Below are 27839 nucleotides of genomic sequence, written 5' to 3'. Positions count from 1 at the left end.
TGTTGAATACAGAAGGTTTTGCAGGCTGCACATGTCTGTTGCCTAGGCTCGACCTAAAAAGGCAATAATATACATAGTGCCTTGAGCTATTCAGGGTGAACAACTAGCTAACAAGGTGAGGCATCTGGGGCCCTGCATGCACAAACCTAAATACCAGACTGGATATTGAATAGGAAATCTCAAGAGCTGGTTATATACAGTGTGTAGAGCCAATATACAAGCGAGCCATCATGCATAGAAAGCGAGTTCCAAGCCCTCTGTGCATTCAATTATGTGTGCCTACACCTTACCCCATAGTGCTTCATGTGAATCCAATTATTAAGTGTGCAAACATTGCCTTGACACAGAGCTTGCCCCCACATGCATCAAAGTATTTTGGAATCTCAAACGGTGCGATTCCTTAAAATCGGCCGTTTGCGACTCCAAAATAGCTTTTTGGAATGCATCATTCAATTTTAGAATTTGCATCATTTTTGCGATTTCTAAAATTGCATTTGCTTTTAAGAAATCGCAAATATGCGATTTCTTAAAAGCAATGCATGAATATTTTTCAAATTGCGAATTCGCAATTAGGGGGTTAAATTTACCGAGTGGTTGAACCACTCGGTAAATTTGGGAAAAGGTGTAAAAATGCTTAAAAATGCTTTTTTTAAGCAGTCATGTTACGGACACACATGTCCTTAGGACATGTGTGTGTGTAACATGATGCGAAAAATACATTTCAGGGGTGCAGGGGGGGTTCTTTGGACCCCCCCATGCACCCATGAAATGCATTAACAAATTGTGATTTTCAAAATGAAAATCGCAATCTGTTAAAGCCTTCCCATTGATCCCTATGGGCCTTTTGGCCCATAGGAAACAATGGGAAGTGCGAATTCGCACTTTGGAATTCGCATAATATTTGAGAATCGGTAAAAATTGCGATTTTTACCGATTCTTAAATATTTTGCACAAATGTACATGCATCCCATTTTGCATTTCCTAATTTGCGATTCCCTAAAAATCGCAAATTAGGAAGTGCAAAATGAAACAATGATGCATGTGGGGGATGTTCAGCATGCACTGTGTTTTTATAGAGTATGTGCATACAGGGTGCTGTATTTCTTCAAAATCCAGTTTTTAGAGGAGTGGCTACATCACCTGTGGCATATTTTTTTTATTTCATTACCAGTGTATTTGCATTCAAAAACACACAATGCCGATGTGCCCTAGTGATAATGGGTGTAAATGCCTTACCCATACTGTAGGGTAGTCAAGCATCAGGATAGAGTTGAAAATAAAGGCAACTGAATTTGTCCTGTAAGAATAAAATGTAGGATGTATATGTTATACTCTCCCAACGATACAAGGAACTATGAAATAATAATAATGTGAAAGACGGGGAAGCCCTGCAGTGCAATCACTTACAGCAGTTCAGCGACGCTTGATGCATGAGTCCGAAGTGGAACCGGTGGTCAACTCGCCGCAGCGCAGCATGTTAGAAGGTGAAGACACAAGTCGCCATTACAAGCTGCATTCAAAAACTCCATGTGGATGGAAAACACATAAATAGAATGACGCAGCATGGTGGCCATTTTAGTAGGAGTATGATCTGCAGCGATTCTGGTTAACACTACAATTCCACCTGTATGAAAAAGCACAGAATCGGCAAATACATTAAAAGCCCCAATGTATTTAAGAAAATATAAAATGAAAATCATAGCACTATTACTTGTCGGCGAATGTTAATGGCACAAGTACCTAAACGACTTGGAATGTTTATCTTTATGGTGAGCTGACTATTCCGACAGCCATGTTTGTAGAGTGCAGATGTGCAATTATTTGAGTTGTGGTTGTTAGGGAACCGCGTCTTGTGGCATATTAACTATTTACACCTCTCTGATAAGGCTTATACCATGAGCTTGTACCATGATGGAAAAAGCTACCATTGGTAATGCTGCCAACTGAATACTCACAATTTTCCTATAACGTATGCCTGTGTGTACTGTGGGATGGCTATTCTGGCGGCTGGGTTGGAAAAGTACAAATATGTAATTAGTTGAAAGCTGATCGATCAAGACACATGGATTGTGGTAAATAAACTAGCTACACTATTGTTGTAAACACAATCAATAAGGGTTGTTGCGTGAGGCAGAAGGGGTGAAGGTACGGAAAGAAGTAAGTTAATTGCCAGTACCGACGTGTTTCGCTGCTAAGAAAGAAATGATGTGTAATTTAAATTAAATGTATTTCTCCAGCTGAAAGGGAATTAGCGTATTTTTTAAATGCATTTTAGATTAAAAATGTAATTAATACACAACCAAAAAACAAACGCTAAAAAAACAAAATACAATGCAGACGGGATAATAGGAATACCTTTTCAAGCTCAAATAACCCAACAAGTAGTTCGACAAACAAATGTTATAAAACTAACTTAAGGAGTGGGACTGTGATTAGCTGGTGTTCTCGCGGACGGATGACAGTAGAAGAGGCATGGCAAATGCATGCTTTAAACCAATCGGAAGAAAATATGAATGACTGACAATGAAGGCAGCAAATAGCAAGAAGGGGGGCAAACTTGAAGTCCACAGACTGATTACAGCAGGTCTCGAAGACACAGTGTATGCGCTGTTTGGGCTCATCCTAAAAACCAACATGTTTTCTTTGCACACACCAGCTTTGTTTTGAGTCATTTAAAATCAAGCTTTAAAGTTCTGTCTGGTGTTTTACTTGCCTGAAACCTATGATCATGAAGCATCGAAAATTAGCTGAAACCATTTTGTCTACCAAGATTGTAGAACACAATGGGAGTAGGAAGAGGTAGAAAGACCACCACACTAGTCTCCAGGATAACTATAATACACAAAAATAGGGTGTGGTAGCTACATCCCAGAAACCTCTGTAGAACAAAATACCCCAGATCTGGATAACATTGGTCCATAAGGTATAGGAGGCGTTTGGTCACGGATATTATGATCCTTGCAACCCCATATTTTTTATTCATGTTTCTTTATTATATTCATACCCAAGGTACCACATGAATAAAAAGATACTTAGTGGTATACCTTGAGGTATTTTAAGTTAGTAACTGGACCACTGTTATCCAGAAAAAATAGGAATACCTAGAACTCCCTTAGGACAGCCTAACCCGGATTTGGGTCCGCCCTGGTGGTATTATCCTACCAGGGTGGGGCGAGGGGGTCTATGATGAAGCATGTCACATAACATGTGCCTACCTTGTCAAATTCTTGAAATTGCCTTTCTCAGTAGGAGCCACATAATATATAATACTGTTCAAAGGCCAGATCTAAAAAATAAAGATAGCTTTAAAAATTTAATTTAAAGGGATGTCATGGTTATTATAAAATATTGTGAACATACCAAAATTCGACATTTCAGGTTATCTAGGCATCCATAGCACTTCACCAAATGCCCTGCTCATAGCCTCACTTACGACGTCTAAATGAAATTACAATAAGAGTAAGTGTGGCATCATTTTTGATGTAACAAATTCCATCATGTTTACAACTAAAGAAGCTGCAAATGCATATTTTCAAATATCTTGATATGTTCAATATAGCCTTTTTTCATATGAGTACATAAGGGACACCTACAGTAGTTCTGCTGTATAAAACAGGTCTGTATTTAATATTTATTGCTTCTAAATATAACTAAAACTGCCTTTTCAATCATTTTAGATTCTTATTGTGGTACCGTAGATTCCAAAGTCATTTATGAATTGTATATAGTTACTAGGGGTAATACAGTCCTATAAATGTATCCAATACATATGTTGATATGCATTGTTTGCAAATGTAAGTACTGGTGCCCTTATGTCCACGCGGTTAGTGTAAGGATGTATAGACACTGAAAGTTGTACTGTAACCACATAATTGCAAATAATATCTGTGAAGGAGTCATTGATTAGTGTATGCAACTGTGGTAACGTTTCTTCCAAACGTATATATCGAGAACATGCAGCTTATGATAGTGGTTCTACTATCTTCACTATTTAAACTATCCTGTCATTTCAACTTCAGTTTATCAATCAATCAATTAATCAGCATTTATAAAGCGCAGCACTATCCATACCATAGGGGTATCTGGGTGCTGAGGGTTCCGTGTCTGTTGAAAAGCCAGGTCTTGAGTCTGTTTCTGAAGTCCACCAGGGAGGGTGCTGTTCGGAGGTGGAGTGGCACGTCATTGCAGGACATGGCAGTGCTGTAGGAGAAGAAGCAGCCCCCGCTTTGGCAGTGATGGATGCAGGGGATGTGAGTGCGGGCAAGAGAGGGGGAGCACAGGTGCCTCGTGGATAGACGGAAGTTCAGTCAATGGTTGATGTATGACAGTCCTTGATCGTGTTGAGCTTTGTAGGTGTGCCTGAGGATCTTGAACTGTTATCTTTTCTGGATGGGGAGCCAGTAGAGGTTTCTGAGGTGAGGGGTGATGTGGGACCGATTAGGGAAGTCTAGGATGAGTCTGGCTGTGGAATTCTGTATGGTCTGGATTATTCGGAGGAGCTGGGTGGAGATGACAGCTTAGAGAGCGTTATTGCAGTTGAGGTGGCTGGTGATGAGGTTCTAAGTGGCAGTCTTCTGGTGCTCACAGGGATCCATCCGAAGATTCTGCAGAGCATGCAGAGGGTGTGGAAACAGGGTGAGGTGACTGCATTGACTTTTTATGGTCAGTTCACTGTTGAGGATGATGCTGAGGTTACGTGCACAGTCTGTTGGTGTGGGTGTTGGTCTGAGTTATGCTGGCCACCATCTGTGGTCTCAGACATAGGTGTTATCCTCTACAGACTGATAGGCTATTTACTAGGGTGTCATGGTTGACTGCTGAAACCTGCAAAGGAATCAAGCATGGCTAATTGACAGTATTAGTCAGTAGTAGTTTGTCATGAGATTGCTTGGCCTGCTACTAGTATAGTTGCTGTATCTTAGCTTTAGAATTGTCTGACTTTGACTTAGTAGTGGCAAAGGAGAGATTCGATAATTTTATTTTCTATTAGATTGTAGGGGTTAAAATACGGAGCCATTACCAAAGCTGTGGCATACCAGCCTCTTTAAACTTTTGTCCCATGATTCTATGGTCTTGTGGTTCCATGGTTCCCTGCATCTTTGTGTTTTAACTTGTTTGAGTTTTGCGAAAGCCCTAATCTCTAAAGTCCCCTCAGACTGCTGATCATGTGCTACTCAGGAATGGCATTAAATCTGCACTTACGGGTGGAGATTCTGAGTTTCAACATGTGATCATTTACTTTTGTAAGAGTGATTATTGCATGATAGATGTTAGCTACTGTCCACATATGACAACCCTAACCCCATATTTTCTCCTCATCCGTTTGTTCCTCAGGCTATCTGGAAGGATTCTGTTAGAGCAGTCCTCAGCAAGGTGCACATAGGCAGATACAACTGCATTGAATTCCAGCTATTCGGCATCCGCAGGCTACTGTCTGAACACTGAAAGTTTGCTCCAGTTTGATTGGATGGTTTCTTTGAATCTGAAGGAAGCATTCATTTTGACTGTGAGTGGGACCTGCTTCAAACTTGACATATAAACTAGAGCAGCCCTTAAGTTGGACCTGCTGCATACTAGAGATATAAGCTGGAGCAGCTCTTCAGCTTGTTAAATTTCTTTTGGACGAGGACAATCATTGACCTTACTGCTGTTGTACTGCTAGAATGCAGGTCTAAGTGCAGTACATTTCAGCATGACTAGAAATAATCCAGGACGCCCTTTGTGAAGCTGGCCTTCCTCCTTTTGCTTTGCCATTATTAAAGGGCCAGTCTGTCCAAGGAGTCAAGAGACATGGACTTAATTCCTTGAAACCCTCCTTCTCACCAAAGGCTAGCAGAAGAAAGCCAAGAAATCTACTGCTATTAGTGTGGGAGAGTTGAGTGTTGCGTGTGCCCAATGAGCTCTCTACCTTCCTGCATCGCCATTTGTTGTTTTATTATTCATGCAACCCTGTTTTTGTGGTAACCCAAAATCCGCTGGCCAGATCATAAGAGTCCCACACCCTCCTATGAGGGTTATGTATTGGTCTGCTCAATCATCGATGAACCTAGGCTCATGTGCATGGAACAGCTGACCCATAGCATCTGTGTGTGACCTCCCCCCCCTAAGTAGCACAATACCTTACATCACTAACTGTAAGCACAGAAAATAGGCTTACAAACAATACGGTTGCAAACAGTAAACATTACCTGCTTGTAACAAAGTAACTCAATTTTGATGGGAGGGTTGCAATCTCGCATTTTGTTATGTATTCATCAGTGCGAGCTTGTGGTGACGATCATTATGTTTTTGTGACCACTGCCAATCCTCAACAACAGTTATGTAGTTGCGTATTGTAGTATTTTATGTTTTACTACAGAATTGGACAAGTGTTGCAAGTCATCTAGTGATCAAGAGAGGTAAATTCTGTGCACTTGCAGAGCCTCTGATTTTACTGCTATATTGTGTTACATTGATTGTTTATTTGTAATATGCTGTATCATTTCTATCATTTGAGGTACTATTTGTACATACATATATATGTGTGGATGTAGACCTCTTTCCTCCTTACATTTACTCCCTAGAGCTAAGCAGTGACATCCTGGCCACATTTTTTCAAACTGTAAAGGAGGCTTAGTTAAACCAAATTTCATTCCCAGATGAAATATCTACTACTTGGTTATTAATGCCTTCTAGTATTCTTGCTGGTAGAGTGCTTGGTGAACCCGCTCTCTGTTGGGCCAGGAATAGAAGTTGTGTTACTGGACAGTGTTTAGCCCAGTTGTTGGGGTAGAGATTATCTGTTAACCGAGGAAGATTTCTCTAGTTTTAAGTGTGGTGGGGAAGATACCCTATCCAAAGCATATGTGGATTATATTAAGGAGCGGTGTTAGCCCTTCTAGGTTGTACTACTAAATATCAAACCCATTGTGGTATAAGAGCCATATTGTGGTATAAGAATAGGGAAGACAGAATATTGAGGGGAAAATATTGAAAGATAAGTACATATACTATACTATACCACCAAAACATCTTCCTTGCAGAAGAGATCAGCCGCACACCAGCAACGTAGTTTGCATTCTTTATTTCCACCGGCGGCAATCCTGACATGTTTCGTTCTCACTTGAACTTTCTCAAAGGTACGCCGTTTGACTTCTGTTTCTTGTGAGACCACATTGCTTGTGCTTCAATTATAGATTTGTCCCCGCCTTTCATTGGCGCGCTGTGTCTTATGGTCTTTGTGGTTCACCTTTTTTAATGTTTTTCAACCCTCCATTGGGTAATTATTTTGAAGTTTTTTCTGTCCCGGTTAGATCAAATGCAGAGTACGTTGTGCCCCCAGCAGCCCATTTTCGAGGCTGACTCGAGGTCCATACCAAAGTAGGTCTTTGGCGCTCACCAGCCTTCCCTATACGTTCCCACGACAACACACACCTTGGTTCACTAGCGGGAAGGCAACGGCGCTCTGTCTGGAGGTGCGTCGCTGCGGCGGAACCACACCGTTAAAATATCACCAAAACATCTTCCTTGCAGAAGAGATCAGCCGCACACCAGCAACGTAGTTTGCATTCTTTATTTCCACCGGCGGCAATCCTGACATGTTTCGTTCTCACTTGAACTTTCTCAAAGGTACGCCGTTTGACTTCTGTTTCTTGTGAGACCACATTGCTTGTGCTTCAATTATAGAATGGTCCCCGCCTTTCATTGGCGCGCTGTGTCTTATGGTCTTTGTGGTTCACCTTTTTTAATGTTTTTCAACCCTCCATTGGGTAATTATTTTGAAGTTTTTTCTGTCCCGGTTAGATCAAATGCAGAGTACGTTGTGCCCCCAGCAGCCCATTTTCGAGGCTGACTCGAGGTCCATACCAAAGTAGGTCTTTGGCGCTCACCAGCCTTCCCTATACGTTCCCACGACAACACACACCTTGGTTCACTAGCGGGAAGGCAACGGCGCTCTGTCTGGAGGTGCGTCGCTGCGGCGGAACCACACCATTAAAATATCACCAAAACATCTTCCTTGCAGAAGAGATCAGCCGCACACCAGCAACGTAGTTTGCATTCTTTATTTCCACCGGCGGCAATCCTGACATGTTTCGTTCTCACTTGAACTTTCTCAAAGGTACGCCGTTTGACTTCTGTTTCTTGTGAGACCACATTGCTTGTGCTTCAATTATAGATTTGTCCCCGCCTTTCGTTGGCGCGCTGTGTCTTATGGTCTTTGTGGTTCACCTTTTTTAATGTTTTTCAACCCTCCATTGGGTAATTATTTTGAAGTTTTTTCTGTCCCGGTTAGATCAAATGCAGAGTACGTTGTGCCCCCAGCAGCCCATTTTCGAGGCTGACTCGAGGTCCATACCAAAGTAGGTCTTTGGCGCTCACCAGCCTTCCCTATACGTTCCCACGACAACACACACCTTGGTTCACTAGCGGGAAGGCAACGGCGCTCTGTCTGGAGGTGCGTCGCTGCGGCGGAACCACACCGTTAAAATATCACCAAAACATCTTCCTTGCAGAAGAGATCAGCCGCACACCAGCAACGTAGTTTGCATTCTTTATTTCCACCGGCGGCAATCCTGACATGTTTCGTTCTCACTTGAACTTTCTCAAAGGTACGCCGTTTGACTTCTGTTTCTTGTGAGACCACATTGCTTGTGCTTCAATTATAGATTTGTCCCCGCCTTTCATTGGCGCGCTGTGTCTTATGGTCTTTGTGGTTCACCTTTTTTAATGTTTTTCAACCCTCCATTGGGTAATTATGTTGAAGTTTTTTCTGTCCCGGTTAGATCAAATGCAGAGTACGTTGTGCCCCCAGCAGCCCATTTTCGAGGCTGACTCGAGGTCCATACCAAAGTAGGTCTTTGGCGCTCACCAGCCTTCCCTATACGTTCCCACGACAACACACACCTTGGTTCACTAGCGGGAAGGCAACGGCGCTCTGTCTGGAGGTGCGTCGCTGCAGCGGAACCACACCGTTAAAATATCACCAAAACATCTTCCTTGCAGAAGAGATCAGCCGCACACCAGCAACGTAGTTTGCATTCTTTATTTCCACCGGCGGCAATCCTGACATGTTTCGTTCTCACTTGAACTTTCTCAAAGGTACGCCGTTTGACTTCTGTTTCTTGTGAGACCACATTGCTTGTGCTTCAATTATAGATTTGTCCCCGCCTTTCATTGGCGCGCTGTGTCTTATGGTCTTTGTGGTTCACCTTTTTTAATGTTTTTCAACCCTTTATTGGGTAATTATTTTGAAGTTTTTTCTGTCCCGGTTAGATCAAATGCAGAGTACGTTGTGCCCCCAGCAGCCCATTTTCGAGGCTGACTCGAGGTCCATACCAAAGTAGGTCTTTGGCGCTCACCAGCCTTCCCTATACGTTCCCACGACAACACACACCTTGGTTCACTAGCGGGAAGGCAACGGCGCTCTGTCTGGAGGTGCGTCGCTGCAGCGGAACCACACCGTTAAAATATCACCAAAACATCTTCCTTGCAGAAGAGATCAGCCGCACACCAGCAACGTAGTTTGCATTCTTTATTTCCACCGGCGGCAATCCTGACATGTTTCGTTCTCACTTGAACTTTCTCAAAGGTACGCCGTTTGACTTCTGTTTCTTGTGAGACCACATTGCTTGTGCTTCAATTATAGATTTGTCCCCGCCTTTCATTGGCGCGCTGTGTCTTATGGTCTTTGTGGTTCACCTTTTTTAATGTTTTTCAACCCTCCATTGGGTAATTATTTTGAAGTTTTTTCTGTCCCGGTTAGATCAAATGCAGAGTACGTTGTGCCCCCAGCAGCCCATTTTCGAGGCTGACTCGAGGTCCATACCAAAGTAGGTCTTTGGCGCTCACCAGCCTTCCCTATACGTTCCCACGACAACACACACCTTGGTTCACTAGCGGGAAGGCAACGGCGCTCTGTCTGGAGGTGCGTCGCTGCGGCGGAACCACACCGTTAAAATATCACCAAAACATCTTCCTTGCAGAAGAGATCAGCCGCACACCAACAACGTAGTTTGCATTCTTTATTTCCACTGGCGGCAATCCTGACATGTTTCGTTCTCACTTGAACTTTCTCAAAGGTACGCCGTTTGACTTCTGTTTCTTGTGAGACCACATTGCTTGTGCTTCAATTATAGATTTGTCCCCGCCTTTCATTGGCGCGCTGTGTCTTATGGTCTTTGTGGTTCACCTTTTTTAATGTTTTTCAACCCTCCATTGGGTAATTATTTTGAAGTTTTTTCTGTCCCGGTTATACATACACTATATTCCTAACTCCACATCTACGTCTATTAAAGATATATTTATATCACGTAGGTACTTATATGTGGTTAGGTATAGAAAATTTAGACTTACTTATCTGTCGATATTTTGTCCTTGATAGTTTGGTCCATCAATATTCTGGATTCGACATTCAGGGTGCACACTGACTTTGTTTGGGAAGGTGTTTCGTGATTTTATGGCTTTACGGAAAGTAAGGATGTTGGCTAGGTGTGCACACATTAGGAAGAGGTCCATTTCTGGTTGACACAAAGGGGGATTTGCTAAATGTTGATTGTTTAGTGTCTTTTATGTGATGCATAAACATGTCATTTCGATAATGAAAAACGTATTGCTGGTGGTTTATTTGTCGTTTGTGTGGGATGCTCGGTAGTACAGGATTGAGATGGCGCAAATTTTCATAGCCTAAAGGATGGCTTTGCTCCTTTTCAGTGCTACCAATATGGTTGAGTTGTAGTGTACGGCTTGGCTTCTGGTAATATCGCTCCTCTATGCATAGCAGGAACGTTCAGGTTGAAGAGACCATTTGGAGAGCGTAGTCCCTGTTTCACTAGAGAATAATGATGGACTTTGGGATCTGTTTTAGCTCAGCTCCTAGCTAAAACATATCGATTGTAAACAATGAGGCCACAGAATGTGCTGCATTGACTGATTGTGTCTTTCCATTGTGTCCTACAATTTGTATCTTCTGTCCAAATCATTTCTCTTAGAATACTATCCACAGTAATTTGCTTTTTTTTCTTCTTCTCGTAGAAAATGGACCGCGTTTGCGCTTGATGGCCGAACAAACCAAAGTTGTTTCGCACCGGGGTGGCAATGCCACACTGCCATGCACATTTTTCCGAGACTATTCAGGGTCTGGCTCGCACAAGCTCCGGATAAAGTGGACGAAACTGACCTCAGATTACCTCAAAGAGCTGGACGTCTATGTGTCGATGGGACATCACAAGCGGAGCTACGGCAGCTACCAGGGAAGGGTGTACCTGCAGGAAGCTACTGAAAACGACGCTTCTCTCGTGATCAATGCACTAACACTAGAAGACTATGGGAGATACAAATGTGAGGTGATTGAAGGACTGGAAGACGACACAGCTGTAGTAGCACTGGATTTGCAAGGTAAGAGACAGTATTGTGTTCATTCATTCTACTGAGCAGATGATGATTATTATAATTATTGTACTTTTACAAGTTCTCTTTTGATGAACAGACAGTATTAGGACTATAATGATATTTCCTGTTTTTTGGACCTAAAATCCTTTGTGAAGGATTTATAGATGTCATTCTTCTGGCATAGGGCAGAACCATTAGCACAATATGTTTCTCCTAAAGTAGCACTTACTACATGCACAGGGGACTGGGCATCGGTGCCACTCCCACTACATTGGTTTGCTGAAGTTCAGGTTAGCAATATGAGAGTATCCTTTCATGCTTAGAACAGCACCACTGGCACAGCAGCAACAGCAGCACAGGGCAAAGGAGCTCTGATGCAGGGAAGCACAATCTCAACGCAAGCCCTGGCACAGGGCAGCACCACACTTAAAGCAGTGTTGGCATAGGGTAGCACCACTGGCATTCAGCCAGGATATTTGACTACACAACTCAGAAAGCAGCTTTAGGAGTAGGACAGAGCAGCATCAGAGGCTCCCTTTGGAAGGCAGGCTGGGAGGACCTGAGAATGTTACTTCTTTCTTTTGCTAGTGAACCACCAATGCTTGACTATTCCCCTATCCCCTTGCTCGTCGTGGCCTCAAAACCACAGCTGAATGAAGCTTGTAAATCCCTGGCAAGGACAGCATGTCGGTGTGCCCATATCTAATATCATCATTATTATAATTGTTACTATTATTGTTATGTGGAATAAAGAAACCTGGCATAGTGTCCGGGGCAGCATGCGTGTTTGTTGGTGATAAGAAACATATCTGTACGGCAAAGCCAGGACCACAGAGTAATTTGCCCTGCACACTCCAAGGGAAGCGGGGAGCATGGGAAGTTACAATGGAATCTATTATTTTAGTGATTCGGTGACAGAGGGAGCTGAACTATTTAATAGTCATTTTTAGCTATGCCGATTGGCAGTCACAAACTATAAAATATATTTTCTGTAGGCGCCTCAACTGATTTTTGGGTAATAATCTATATCTTGCTGTAACCAGGAAATTCACGTTCTAGCTCCCTGCTGGGTAGAAATTGTTTAGAAATAGTCGACCCGATTAGATGGTCAGATGAAAGCAATGGGAAAGCATGGGCTTCTGGTCTTTCTAGTACACCACTATGTTATGAGTAAACCTCGCAGTGTGCAATCCTATTCCATTTCACTGAAAACAAAATATATTTAATCAAACTCAGGACCTGATGGTGGATGGAATACAGTCCATCCGCCATCATTTCGTAAATGGGACTACCCGCCTACAAGGTGGCGGTACCACAATTACCCATGTTTTGTATTGCAGCGGGTGCTGTGCTCAGCAGCACCCGCTGCAGTACAAAACAAACATCCCACACATATCCCTGCACTACGTGGCAGGCACCATGCAGTGCCTACCACATGCTGCAGGGATATGTAGGGGGAACACCATAAGTGCCCCTCAGGGTCTATGACCCTGACCTAGAGGGTTAGAGGGACCGCTATGGGCCCCTAATTCCATTTCTGCCTGCTGTATCGTGTCGAGTTGAACGCCGCGAAGCAATCAGCAGAAAGGGATATTGTAATCTGTGGTAAATGAATGATGCACAGTCCAACTGTGTAAGTTATAATCCCTTTATTGTAAGTTCCTTCCAAGTCAGATTGATAGGACAAGATAAGAAGTTCAGATAGGAAGACCCCACCAGGAGCCAGCTGTTAGCAGCTCAGCCTGAGTTGACCAACTGCCACAGTGAGGTAGAGAGAGGCACTGTGAGCCAGAGAGACACCCAGGCATTCTATGATGTCATGGTACAGTCTATCTAGTGGAGGACAGTGGAGAAGACATTTACTACACATCCTCTTCCCTAATGGAATGACAACAAAATAGAGAAAGCGATAGGCAAGATACCTCAAATCTAACATCTGCAGGAAAGTACAAAATGAGATGAACAAAATCTAATAATGTACGACATGAGATAACAATAGCATGAGGTATCATTAGCAAAGATATGAACAGAGAAACAACAACATTTTGTTACTATATGCCTCATCCCCCTCCCTTAGCGAAACAAAAAAAGACCAAAGCCGCTAAGCTAGGTGGTCACACTCACAACCTCCCCACACATGGGTACACCACAGGGTACACACCCTGGAAACAAAAATGAGTGTAGACACAGACACTTGAGAGAGATACAACAGGGGTAAAAGTGTAAGCCCCATAACAAAAATTCACCAGAGAAAACACTCTGGAGAAAAAAACTAAAAATTCCCCTGATAAAGACATGCTGACACTGAAAATAAGATACAGCTACCAACTCAAAGTCCTACCAACATGAAACCCTTGGCCACAAGTTCCAAGAAGGTAGACTTCGAGCAGAAGATAGTGCCCAAATAATCTCCACATGAAACAACTCAGGGTACTAACTCTGTTAAATACGAGTACTTCCCCTAAATAAGGTACACCACAAGATAACAATCCTGGGAACTAAAATGGGGCATTGACTACCCGCAAACACACAATCTCCCCTGAATAGGGTACACCACAGGACAATAATCATGGGAACCAAAATGGGGCATGGACTACCCGCAAACACACAATCTCCCCTTAGTAGGGTACACCACAGGACAATAAATCTGGGAACCAAAATGGGGCATGGACTACCCACAAACACCACTACCTCACAAAAATAATAGAAATAGGGCATTGACTACCCACAAACCCACAATCTCCCCTTAATAGGGTACACCACAGGGCAATAAACCTGGAAACCAAAATGGGGCATGGACTACCCGCAAACACACAATCTCCCCTGAGTAGGGTACACCACAGGACAATAAACCTGGGAACCATAATGGGGCATGGACCACCCGCAAACACCACTACCTCACAAAAATAGGGGGGCGCTCTAGGATAGGGAATAAGTTTAATTTTCTATCCAACACCTTCCCTAGTGTCCACGGGGACTGGAGTTGGAATAGAAAATTAAAATTTTCACTATCCAGCACCTCTAAGCCCTATGCGTTGTAAAGGTATGCGATGTAAAAACTGCGTTGTAAAGGCAGGTGTTGTATTAGCCTGCGTTGTAACGTCATACATCCTTGATATGCTGTCTTCCTCTTAAATGTAATGACGGCCTCCGTTCCTGCTGGCTTTGATGGATTAAGGATTTGCTGAGGCGCATGCCATCACTTCAATTTTGGTCTGTAGCTGCTGGCCTAGCAACTTTAGTTGCTGGCCTATCCACCAGCAGCCATTAAACTGTATTGCGTAGAGGAATTCCCTGCTTTTAATTCACAACAATGGCTTGTCAGCCCTCCTGGCTCCTTGCCATTGACTTACTAATAACTTTCCAGGCTGGGCTGTAGTCCAGTCCAGTTTGGGTTTTGTGAAGGGGCCAGGCACAATTAGTCAGAACTTAGCTCTCTTATATTGTGCTTTTACCTGTGTGGGGTCTGATGCAGAAAAAGGAGACAGTCTATGAAGGTGTGACGCTAGTACATCCTTGAGGGATGCATTAACATTGAGCTGGATCACCACTGCAGGAGTGCACAGTTTGGAGAAAATATATAAATCACATATCAACCTTCTGGTGCCCAATTATCCCTTACCCACTCTGGCACCCGTAGAGCTCTCTTATGCTGCTGTATGCTTGTTCATCAGTTACACATGTCTCAGCCATGTGCCCTTACATTTCTCACGTTTCCACCAAGGCCTCGTGACTTCATATTATATGCATATCTCTCCTGTTTTCACTCGATCCTGGTTTTGAGTTTTCCAAACTTAAACTCATACCATCTGAACGGAGCTGTTTCTGTGCATTTACATTTTCCCTTTTATCACCCAACACCAGATCCAAGTATGTGCTCTAGAAGAGCATAAAAACAAGCTAATATATTTTCTTATGATGTACTTTCCCAGATCATATTTATAAAACCTATTAGGATTCTGGTCCATCCATCAGATTACATTGCCCCTTTGAAATGGGCGTGCTTTACGATCCACAAAATATGGTAATATCTGATTAAATACTGCTATGATGGCTTAGTGAACTAATGCGTCCATTGTAAGGGACCTGTGTTTGGCCTCTGAGTCACAGGTTCAACTCGCAACGGGTTTACTCATCCTTTCATCCTCCTGAGGTCGATCAAATGAGTAACATTGCGTTGGGTAACAATAAACATCTATTATTCAGCGCCATGATACCCACTGGTGAATGTGCACTTTACAAATACACATGTATAAGAATACTGTTTGGTAATATATGAACAGAAAGTCTGAAGTCCTAAAGCAAGAGGTTGCCCTAAGAGGAACTGAAGCAATCCAGAAAGGGCATTATACTTACATAAATGCTTGTTCTAACATTTCACAATTGATAAAGTCACTGATGCCTAGTCTCGGTTCACGGTGTTAAGGCAAATTGAGCTGCCCGATTCACCCTTCTGTATTAAGGATTGGCAATAATAATGTTGTAAAGCTGTCTCAGTTTCCAAAAAGAGTGAAGAAGGACAGAGTGTAACTTAGATGGCGCTACTTCGCATGCTCTGACAGCCACAGATTGCTTTCTTGATACAGCTCCTGGTTCAGTAAATAGACTCACGTTGAAGAAAACCTAGGGACACAACCACTTGGATATTATCAGTGCAATGAAGGCCATATTATTCCCAGAAGATAAGAGTCCTAGCTCAATCTTCACTGCCGCTCTGATCAACTTTTTAAAGTCTTCATCTAGAAACAGTGTTGGCTGTAATCTGGGATCCTGCCAGAAGTTTAAATACTAATCTAGGCGCTAGATGTGTTCTCAGTTTCAAACCATTGCTTTATACTAAATATCTAGGAGGGATATTGCTTATGTAGTTTAGAAACACAATGAAATCCGTCCAATCTTTCAATGCTTATAGTCTGGGCTCAGACATGCCACGGAGAACAAGATGCTTTGAACAGATGTACATAGAAAGTCAATGGATGATTGTGATGCTATCATTCTAATCCTCTTTTTATTCTGTTTACTACTTGATTTTGCTAGTCTGGATAAAACATAGAGCAGGGATTCTAAAGTTTGCCTAAAAAGTTTACATTTTTTCTAGATAGTTGCAGGAAATGGCTTATTCTGGAGGGGGTTGAATGGGATTGATTCTTGGTAGTTTATGATGCTTCACTGGCCCTGATATAGTCACTTGCATACTGACATAAAGTTCCAGCAGCTGACATGATGTTTGAATGCTGACTATCTTGAAAAGTGACTCACCTAGTCATGGGTGCACATTTATGCAGTCATTGCAATTACTGTTCCTTAATCAACTCAGACTTTAACAGCCGATTGTTAAACGCTGCCCCACATGCCCGTCAGGCATTTGGTTTACACAATAATGTTAATTCACTCAAGCTACTTCCATCCAAAAGACACAGGAGGTACAGGTACATTAGGGATCATTGACAGGTCTTTGCATTGGCATATCCCTGTAGTCCCTACAACTGGTGTCAGAATGTGAATACATTCCTTTGCAGTGTGCAAACCAAGTGATGTGTGGTGACTCTTATATGTCCATCCCAACTACAGTGGCCTAATGAGATGCATACCTGTGCTGAAACTTTCACACCTACAGCACACGTTGGCTACATAACCAGAATTAGCTTAGGTTTATCATTGTTTATAGATTTCCTCAGAGGAAGCCTGGCTGCCCATCCTCAGACCATTTTGAAAAAGAACAAACACAATGTCTGTAAAAGAGGGAAGGGAGCTGACGTGTAAAATGCAGCAACATTTGCAATCATTTTAGCTCTACTCAAAATAGGTCTTTGTAATGAGGAAGTTTCTGCCAGACCCAGAGATTCCTTACCTTGCGGAACATCCCAGGATCGCATTCCTAGCAGGTGCTGGGATCTCTTTGAAGTAGGGTGGGCTGGAATCAGCTGCGGCTCATGCAGGTAAGAGTGGTGGTGCCGAGGGGATTGGCTTTTCCCTCACATCTTATGCCAACAACATTCAAATTGTTTCCTGGCCAGCAATGACACTAAAACAGGAGCATAACTGCAAAACTGCATGCTAGCAAAATGTCTCCGAAACTGAAGTCAGGGAAGGCGGAGATTCTTCTATTTGGTAATCAAAACTCCTTTTGGTCCATGAACTGGTGGCCACGAGACCTGGGCCTACTCTCAGGAAAGCCTGCATCTAGGAGGTTATAATAGATGACAAACTGTTCTATACTGACCATGTATACTCAATGGTTTCCTCTGCAATTTATGCCCTAAAAATAATTTTTATAAGTTCTCCACTAATTCCAGCTGACCTGCAGAAAGCAGGTGTTACTTCCCTTCATGTTGCAAAATGTGACTACTGTAGCAGCCTACACCTGGGTGTTGATTTTGATCCTGGAAAAAAAATGTCTGTACGATTTTCATCCGGAGCCATCGCCGTACGATTCGTATCCGTCTGTCCGAGTCGCGTAGTACGATCCGTATTCCGTCACTCCATCTGAATCGTCGCGATCCGTACGTATTGTAAGGCTGAAACAGTGAACCGTACGACTCGGACACATGCCGTACGATCTGACGAGTACGATCCGGACCGGGGTATGAGGACGCGATTTGTACGGTCCACGTCAGGTAAGGGAGATTCGTACGGAAAAGCACACAATCACTTACACACCATACGGTGTGTGCAACTCATGATAGCAGGGGTACGGTGCGTACCCCTGCGATCTTGGGGAGTACGCACCGTACCCCGTGATCGCAGGGTGTACGCACCGTACACCCAGCAAACATGGGGTACGGTGCGTACACCCCAAGATAGCGGGGTACAGTGTGTACACCCCGTTATCGCAGGGGTACGCACCGTACCCTTGCGATCATGGGGTGTACTCACTGTACCCGGGGGGGGGCGTTCTGTACCTGTTTTGGGGCGAACTCTGCTTTTACGGCTGTTTTCAGCTCCCGTAGAAAAACGGTCGTACGGTGCGTACCCGACACAAATCGTACTTGCCGGGTCGGAAAAAGCAGCCGCGAACTGTACAGATGTCGCATACAGTCGGTTCCGAGGGAGATTTGTACGGGGATTTGATTCGTACAGTCTCTGTACGATTCGTACGGCGTCCAGCTCCTGGTACAAATCGTACTTCGTCGTACGAACGGGGGACGTTGCAGGGTACGATTCGTACGGGAAAAACGCTCCAAACGGCTATTCGGAGCGTTTTTTCCCAAATTGGAATCGACCCCCTAATATGAAAGAACGATTATTGAATAAAACACAAACAGTGCAGAACGCGGCTGCTCGACTACTCCTGAAAATCCCTAAATTTCAGTCAACAACCAGGGGACTCAAGAAACTGCACTGGCTACCAGTCATACAGGGAAGGGTTTTTAAAGCCTTAAGCATCACCTACAAAGTGCTGAACAATCTGGGTCCAGCTTTTTCAAGTATTGTCTTAACTGGCATATCCAAACAGGACCCTACGCTCAGCACTATCCAAAAACCCGGTGAACGCCACATTTAGCAAAACCTCCTGGAGTGGCAGAAGCTTCGCTTTTGGAGCCACCAAAGCTTGGAACTCCCTCCCTCTCAATTCGAAATCTTCACTAAATCTTTTAGATTTTCGAAAAGCCTTAAAAACCTGTCTATTCGATTTGTCAGTTACCTCCTTCTAAATTGGCAGCAGAGTTAGCGTCAAGACACCTATGGGTTTTCGAGCGCTCTATAATCACCATTCACATTAACTAGCTTTACAGTTATGTAATGAAAATTGAGGGAGCCCTTCCCCTGCAAAGTACATGAAGGCCCCCCTCTCTGGACCTACTGTGGAGCGCTCAGGCCAGGGTGCTGTGCTGAGGTGCCCCCCCTGGAGCTCAGGGTCCCCCTGAACTGCAGGGACTACGGGGGCCTTTGTTACGCTAGTGTATCTTTACCTTATTTGCATAATTACTTTCTGAAGATTTTGTGGGGTTTGCGCCCATCAACCTGTAGCAAACTACTGGGCGCACAGCTAGGCGTGTACAGTTCTCATCTTTAACCTCCCTTTAACACCTACACAGGTTGTGCAGGACAAAACCATAATTCCAAGCTAAATAACAGCTCGAGATGACAATTTGTCAATGGTTCCATCTCCTAATTTAGACTGGAGCTGGCGCATTTATTTCTGCTAAATCATTTCTGTTGCATCTGCAAACAACATTACACGTGTGACCTTGGTTTGCCTTGTTCTAAAGCCAGAGGAGCACCCTGCGTCGGGTAAACTCCTTTGTACGTAGGTGGCAACCCCTCTTCTGGAGTTACAGCCAATGATCGCCTCGGTAATAAGCCAACCTTTATATCTGTCCCCATGGAAATTCCATTTGGGTTAAGGGGACTTAATTAATACCTTACTGCTTCAATCTGACTTTGATAGGAGACGCCAGGCCGGGCCGAGATGTACCCAGTGCCGCGCGCTGCAGCATGGGAGGCCCTGGGACATTGTTTATGAGGCTGCTATGTTTACAGTCAGTAAGTCTCAGGTCAGCAATGCAAACGAACAAAGAAAAGGCGGCCAATTGAGCAGAGTCTAAACATCTTTTAAAAGCAGGTTAACACATGTTTTAAAGAAGGATTCAGTATTATTTTAATAAAACCGTAAGTGGAGAAAGAGTGCAAATGGGCTTCCTGGCATTTTTCCACTTCCAAAAGTCACAAAGCTCCGATCCTTGTAAAACCTAGATGTATAAATACAGTTTAAAGTGGTGGGGTCACGTTCGCTGGGCCTGTACTCGCTCATTGCATGTTTTCCATTTCATTTAGCAGGCTTTGCACTGCAGAGTGCAAGAGTTTCTCTGTACGAATATATAAGCAGAATGGTTCATTTCACAGGCTAGGGTCCTCGAGAGGCATGTTTCCTGTGAACACTGAGGTGTTCAAAATGTATTCTGTGCTAAAATGATCGCCTATTGTGAGTTTTTCCCCCACAACATGCGGATGTTGGCATTAACGCCACCAAAATCAACCTTTTCCCTTTTGTTTCCCCCCGGTTAATATCAGCTCATGTGATCTGCCAAATGTATCCATGTAATGTGCATTTTATTGGACCCGATAATTCGGACGTATGCGGTGACATAGTGCACGCGTCACAATTATAGAGCCACTTCTACAGAGGGCCTATATATTATCATGCTAAAATACTGCCAAGTCGAGTCAGTGATGCTTTTTTACTGGCGAGTAAATGTAACAGAAATATTTTACTCTGATTTTAACAAATTTTGTCTAATATAATAGTTCCGAGGTAATCGGATTCTGACTTATTAGTACAAGCGCAAATGTCTGTGTACACATCAATATATACAATATACGCAATTGTTAAATGTTCTTGCAATTTTGCTAGCAGGACAAAAGGCTCTTCCAATATTTGCATTAAGGCGCACACCGCACACGTTCAAATGAATTCTTCAAATGTTCCACACTTAGCTTGAAAGGACTAAGGTTTTTATGAACTACCAGCCTTAAGAAGGTGAGTGAATGGCATTGTGTTTCAACAGCCTTTACAAAAAGGAGCATTTACACCTATTTATTGATTGATTTGTAATTTTGCAGTGCACTATTGTGTAGCTGTTAGGCTACTTCACAGCGCTTGCATTATTTACACAAGTAGATTGAAAGTAGAGGAGGGAGTTAGTGATGCAATCTGATCAGATGGGTAACAGCCAATCACATATTCTTCCTTTGCTGCTACTCATGTGCACATCCAGTGAAGGGAAGTATAAATAGTTCTCTTTTTCAAAAGCCCCCTGGACTACATTTGGTTGGGTTCAGATCTTCTACCTGGTAAAAAATGTTAATGCTGCACTATAAATGCATATGCAAGAGTGCTTGTTTGATACTTGATGTCTTTGTACCATGAATACCACAATAAAAGCTAACACTATCCTGAAAAAATAAGTAAGAAAACGTTTAGATGAGTTTTAAAGAACAGAAAGGGCGGTAGGACGGCTTTAGCCCAATTATGATGAATATCAAACTCAGTATATGCATATCATTTCATCATGCACTAATGATTATCGAATAATTTCTAATTGACAATCTTACTTGCCACTCTCCAAGCCACAGTGTTGTATGTTAATGTAGAGAAAAACACAGCTTTAAACTTTCATAGAGGATTCTAATAATTATGATGATTGCAATGTACATTCATTTTTATGCATATTTTTATACATATTAATGGAAAAGGAATCAATGATGTACGGAGTGCTGAACAATGCAGACCCCCTATCACAAAGATCTGGGTTTAATCCATCATTCTTTTGCTTACCACGCCACCCCAGTTTGGACCCAGTCATATGCAAATCAGTCTTGACACTGTGCCTCATGGTAACAGTCCAGACCGAACTGCCAAGCCAGGTCCTCCCTGGACCAGAAACAAGCATCCTGGGACCTATTTCAGGGCTCACCCCTCATCAGCCAGGCTAGCTTGAATTCTGTGGCGCAGTGAGCACAGTACCCACATCCGGGCATACCCTTCCCACAAGGGTGACAAAAGCAAAAGGAACAAATGACGTACGGAATGCTGAACAATGCAAACATTCACCCCCTGTCACAAAGATCTGGATTTAATCCATTGTTCTTTTGCTCACCATGCCACCCCAGTTTATATGTCCTTGGAGTGAAAGGTAGTACTTTTGTCCATTGAGACTTTGTATATGATTACTTTGAACCAAATAGCTGACTTCAACAAGCACCTACATACAAACATACTTTATCTCAGATAGAGTGCCTTCTCAATAGCTCATATAGCTCTACCTCTTCCATTTTCTCCTGCTATCCAAAGTATACCCCCTGGGGCTTGCACCTTGTACACGGCTCTTTTGCTAACCAGCTACGATTGCTCTTTAAAAGTTCTGAAAAACCTTTCTGTTGTTACACAAGTTTTTAATAACCTTTCTTTTTCCTTCAAAATGAGCTTAGCTCACCACACCACTTTTCCTTTGTCAGTTTATTGCCAGGAGACTCATTTAGATATTGGAGCAAATTAAGAAAACCATGAATCAATCAATCAATAAATTTAGGACTACATCATGAACTAGTTTGGAATCTGGTCATAAATTCGGCACCACCTAATTAATAAAATCTAACCCTGGCCGTAGTTAGTGAAGTAGCGCTACAGGTAGCTACGCGAAGTGCACTTCGCACTACGCGAGCTACGTGAGCTACGCGTAGCACTACCCAAACTGCGTAGTGCACTGTTTGCGATGATTGTACAGTGCCGGATGCTTGTCTGCACTGTGCAATCATTGAAAACGGCATCTTGCACAGTGTGAGCTGTCTTTTACTGCTGCTCGAGTGGATTTTTTCTCGAGCGGCAGCTTTCTCAACGCGGACTGGTAGTTTCTCATCGCGAGTGGTCGTGAGCATACGCGACCACTCGCAATGACAAACCTGACCTCCCCACGTTGAAAAGCTTGCCGGGAGTTTCATTCTCCATGCTCGCGATTGGCAAATTGATGTTGCTGATTGCGAACGAGGAAAAAGTCTTGCCGGGATGTCATTTTGCTTGCTTGCGGTCGCCAACTTGACGTTGAGGACCGCGAGCAAGCAAAAATTGAACGCTAAGCTACGCGTGTTTGCACTATGCTACTTGCAATTCGCGTAGTGCGAAGTAGCGCAAACTTTGCAAACTACGTGAGTGTAGCGTTGTGCTTTGCCCAGGCTTAATAATATACCAGAGTGTGTTATTTTCACCGTGTGGGAATCCCTTCCAATTTTAAGTTTCAGTGCTGGCAATGAGGAATAACCACAGATATCGCTATTTATGCACTGCTGCTCATTGATATTCCCCTCAGTACCACCTAAATTCTGTCTGCTTTTCATGGAAGAAATGTGTTCAAGACAAATGCCAAAGGCCCATTTAACTCCCAATCCTGATTGAAGTAAAAACTTCAGCAAACCCATAATGAGGACCATGAAGTTTCTTTTCAGCTGTCAAACTACTATAGCTTAAAGCAAACATGCACCTACTGGGCTAGCGGCAAAGTATTAGTTCACATGTTTTGGGTCATCTACAGCACAGTAACTTACGGCAAGTAATTAACAGACAAATTTACATAAACAGAGTCTACTTTGTCATGGTTTAAGGCAAAAGTATGTTTTACCTGATCTAGCCGTCTCAATTTTCAGGTGTAATTGTTAGCCAAATATTTCAATCAATTAAACTATGTAAGTAAATTAAGTTATAATGCAAAGTAGAACAGATAATAAGATATGAAGCAAGTCTTTGAATTATTACTTAAGCCTATTCCATATCCCCCCTTTTTAAATCACCATTACTGGATAAATTATATTTGGATGTCTCAATTACCAATTGCCTCTTTTGTGTAAATACAATGGCTACACTCCTTTATAAACTGCATCCATTCTGTATTTACACTGGCTCTATATCATATAGTATTTACATCTGCACCAGAAGTTATATTTAGGCACCAGACGCCTTAGTTAAGTGCCCACTTTTCTCTTTGGTTAATTGATTCCCATTGAGCACAAATTTGATATTAAGGTGGCAATTACAATGCAGCCCCTAAGTGCTTATCAGGGCTGCATCGTAATGGGCTGCTTGGTTTCCTTTCTGACCGCCTCATTATGTTGGAGGAGGTTGGTGATTCGGGCTGGCTTACGATGGGCTTGGAGAGCCCGTCCGCCAGTCGGAAGCCTGCTAGTTATCTCAAGGGTAGGCCTTTCTGCCCTTGAGATTACAATGCACGTTTCCAGCATGGTTTTCATGCCTGCCTGTCTGACATGGAAACCATGTTGAAATTGTGTTTGGGGGCCCCCAGCAGGGCCCCCTTTGGTGCACGGTCTCCAGTTGGAGGCCGAGGGGACCTATGGTGGCCCTATATTCATCTATGCACAATATGGAAGGCACCTATGAAAGTGGGTAATATTCCTTTGGAAATGAAACCCTTACAAACTTTATACGCGCACCCTAGTTAGATCACAAAACATTTCTAAGAGAAACTAGAAACCCTGTAGCTGTTGCACAAGTGGAAGGCAGCTCACCAGAAAAATGTATGTTAAGGTCTGACAGTGCCAACGATCTTTCAGTCAAGAAAACCACACAATATAATTCCCAAACCACTTTAGAAAAAATAGAAAACAATGTGATAAGTAAAACTATACAATATCAATAAAATCATATAATGGGAACTGGAGATATGATTTTTCAAAGGTTTGTACCAACAAGCACAAAGGAAACATAAATTACCAATGTACATTTTCGATCAGGATCTACATGCGATTTCAAGGAGACCAAGGTGGAGTGGGCACTCGAAGTAAACCAAGTGGGTCATACTGGTCAAAGTTGAGACTTCATAATTTTTTGACGCTCTAAGTTCTCCAGTGGGGCAAGACAAGAAGGTGAAGCTAGCAAAGGTCCATCGAAATTGTATTATATTCCAAAGAGTGCCTGTTATAGCAATTGATTTTGGAGCCAAACAGTCCAGATGGGAAAAGGCTGGATTTCATAGTCGCTAAGGTCGCTTTGCCACTGGGAACGATTTGCTGCCTTGCCCTACTCCAAGATTTTACATATGTATATTGTCATGTGTTTTTGGTTATCCACACACACCAGTGGGGCAGCCAGAAAGCTATTGCCAGACAGTGCTCCACATGTCCAGATAGCTTTACCATGAGACCCCACTGAACTAGTATACAGCAATGCAAAAGCTCTCAGTGGGACAAACCTGGGTTTCTTGCACCCTTCCCGGGCAAGCATCAGCACCTTATCCCAGTCCCCTGAAGATGAAAAAAAAGATATAGGCTCTCATTATGAGTGGCCTGATAATTTCTAATATACAAGGCAACTCCTGTTACTGCACATATTGAAATTATGACTACTGCACTTTTCTAACAAACTCAGTAGATACCAGATGCAATAAAATTAGATTTAGGCAGGTATGACCTTCTGGAATTTAAAAGGAGAAAAAAGGCTGATAAATTACAGACTTTTTTGCTACATGTTAAGTTCAACTTCATGAGAACATTTTTAAAAAGTACCCCACCATATAATTATGGAACGCATTAAGATCAGCTTTTACTTAGGCAGCAAGTTTTTGCATCTAAAACCTGGCCACTCCTATTGAGGCCCTAAGTCCCACCTTTTTCAAGGTGTTGGAAATCTTCTTCCTTTTTAGTCTTGAGTCCTTAGACCATCGAGGCAATCATCTAAGCACCAAGTCTCTTTCAAGCGAGGGCTCATGCAGAGTAGTGAGCTGGACCTTCTTCGAGCCAAGAGCCCTTCTGCGTTTTGTATCCTTGCGGCAGGTAACAGGAGTTCACCTGTCTGATCTTTGGAGAGAAATTCCATTCTCAGTAAGACATCAGAAGGGAGGAGTCACTGAGTGTTCTTTTCATCTTTCAGGCAATATGTTTTCATCGCAGGCCAGGGTATGTTCTGGGTTGGTGGATTAAGGCTCGGTCTCATCCTGTGCACTAATCAGTGATTGGAGAATTCCTACACCCAAACCTTAATACTTTCTCACCAAAATAACCACATCCTTTTCGATGACTTCATCTCTTCCAAGATTACCTTAGTACAAGATTATCCTGCCATCCTTCATTTGAAGGACCTCTGGCTCACTCCCTTGTGAAGGTGAGGTGATCTCCCCTCATTAGGTTTTACCTCTCACCAGGATTAAGCATGACAGTCTAGGATGGCTCTGGGAATGAATGGTAGTGGTTCATGACATCATTATTTGGCAATTCCAAGCCCTAGGAAGGAAGAATAAGAAAGCTAATTCTGTGTTCTCCCAGCTTCCCCCTCCCAGACAGATAATTCCTGCGGAGTGACTGCTTACTGAAAACATCCATGCTTTCCAGTTTCCACTGAAGAAGGGAGGTGCATTGTTAGCATGCCAGCCAAAGATGCATCTTGTGCCTCTGGAAACAAATAAGCTGATGGGCAAAATATTTTTTAAACCAATTTTCTCTCTGGCAGCACAAATTACACTTTCATAAATGTACTTTTCTACTACAATTATCAAAATCTACTTTCACATTAAGTTAATTAAATCAAGGGAAAATAGTGTTTAACCATTTCTGATAGATATGGCTCTTTCTGTAAAGTGCAGCTGTACTTACACCCTGATAAAAGCTTTTGGACAGATTTCCATTATATGAAGACATGCTACACCCAATGTGCATTATTATGCCACATTTTTATATACTAAACTCCCATCCTTGTTGTCTAACAAATAACACATTAGGGATCAGTTGCCTAATAAACAACAACTGATTATTTTTCATGGTTCAGCAACTTTTTCTTGCCATGTTTTGCTACAGTCTTTTGATACAACACAATTCGGACAGTGGACCACTCTTTTTTCAAAGCACCAACCCAAATATCACCAAAATATTTGATTTTCAATGATCTAGCGTGCAATTCTCAAATGCTCCCTGTCCCGAAAGCATATCCAAAAACTTGGAAAAAGAGTCTATATTTTATTCATAGATGAAAAAGCACCGCTGCAAAAGTGAGTCTCCACCGATAATTAGGAGATAAATAGGTTGTTGAGCTGTCCTGTTATAAAGACGCTGAATCGTGATTGATAAAGTTCAATATTCTTTTAATAATCCATGTATAGACACCAGCCAACGCGTTTCGTTCTGTCACCAGAACTTCTTCAGGGCGCAATCAATGTTTCAAGGCGTATGGTATTTTCAAAACAAATTCCTCGTCCGATATTTTTTCGCGTTTTCTATATTGAATTATCCTGCTACGGTGGGCCCATACATTTAGATATTTCCAAGTATTCAAGTAAGAAATTAACTTTCTTATTTGGTATAGAACCAGGTATTCACCTTGTATATATGAGATATTCGTTCAGCGCAGCCAAATGATCCCACCTCTTATTCTTTTTCAAGACCCAGGTCAAAATCACCTTTTGGCAGTTGCCTGTAGGGGTCGGTCCCGTAATCCCCAAAGTGGCATCTCGATATTCAAACGCGGTATCTTATCCGATAGTGAAAAAAGTTTTGCTACAGTGGTTTCAACCTGCAGCTCTACCAGAACACAATGGTGTTCCTTGAAGCCATGTATTTTTGTAATCTATGTGGGTGGTGTAAACACACACTGCACCCTCCATATGCCATTTAACGTCCACTCCACTAGTGCAATTTTTGGGCCAATTTCCAATGGCCTAGAATGTTAAATAAGCCTCCCAGGCAAAACATAATAATGATACCTTCGCAATTGAGCATGTGACCAGAAAATGCTGAACTTTGTTAAAAAGTGGTAAATTAGGATCCTGTTATGTGGATAAGATGTTTGCTCCTTTTAAATTGGGAGCATTGAATATTTTTGATAGCCAGCAAATGCCTAAATGTGGTCAGCAAATGTCTAAAAGTTCTCCTTTTCTGCCAGGGTAAAATTGGGGTTTTGAATCCCAATGGATCTTCCTTATTTATTAATCTTTATTGTTTTTATTCCTAAATATGCATTCTGCAACAGTCCTGTA

General features: G+C 42.7%; 1 protein-coding gene across 1 annotated transcript in view; it reads left to right on the top strand.

The window, feature by feature from the left end:
• Nucleotides 1-27839, top strand: part of HAPLN1 (hyaluronan and proteoglycan link protein 1) — a 299937-nt gene that overhangs the window by 207187 nt on the left and 64911 nt on the right. The window contains exon 3 of the mRNA XM_086960855.1: nucleotides 11011-11373. Within this exon, the coding sequence (XP_086816981.1) occupies nucleotides 11011-11373 (363 nt within the window). The remainder of the gene's footprint in view (nucleotides 1-11010; nucleotides 11374-27839) is intronic.

The sequence above is a fragment of the Lissotriton vulgaris genome, chromosome 3_1, assembly GCF_964263255.1.
Source record: "Lissotriton vulgaris chromosome 3_1, aLisVul1.2, whole genome shotgun sequence".
NCBI lineage: Eukaryota > Metazoa > Chordata > Amphibia > Caudata > Salamandridae > Lissotriton > Lissotriton vulgaris.
Note: the sequence above shows the minus strand (reverse complement) of the source record. Positions and strands in the feature narration are given on the sequence as shown.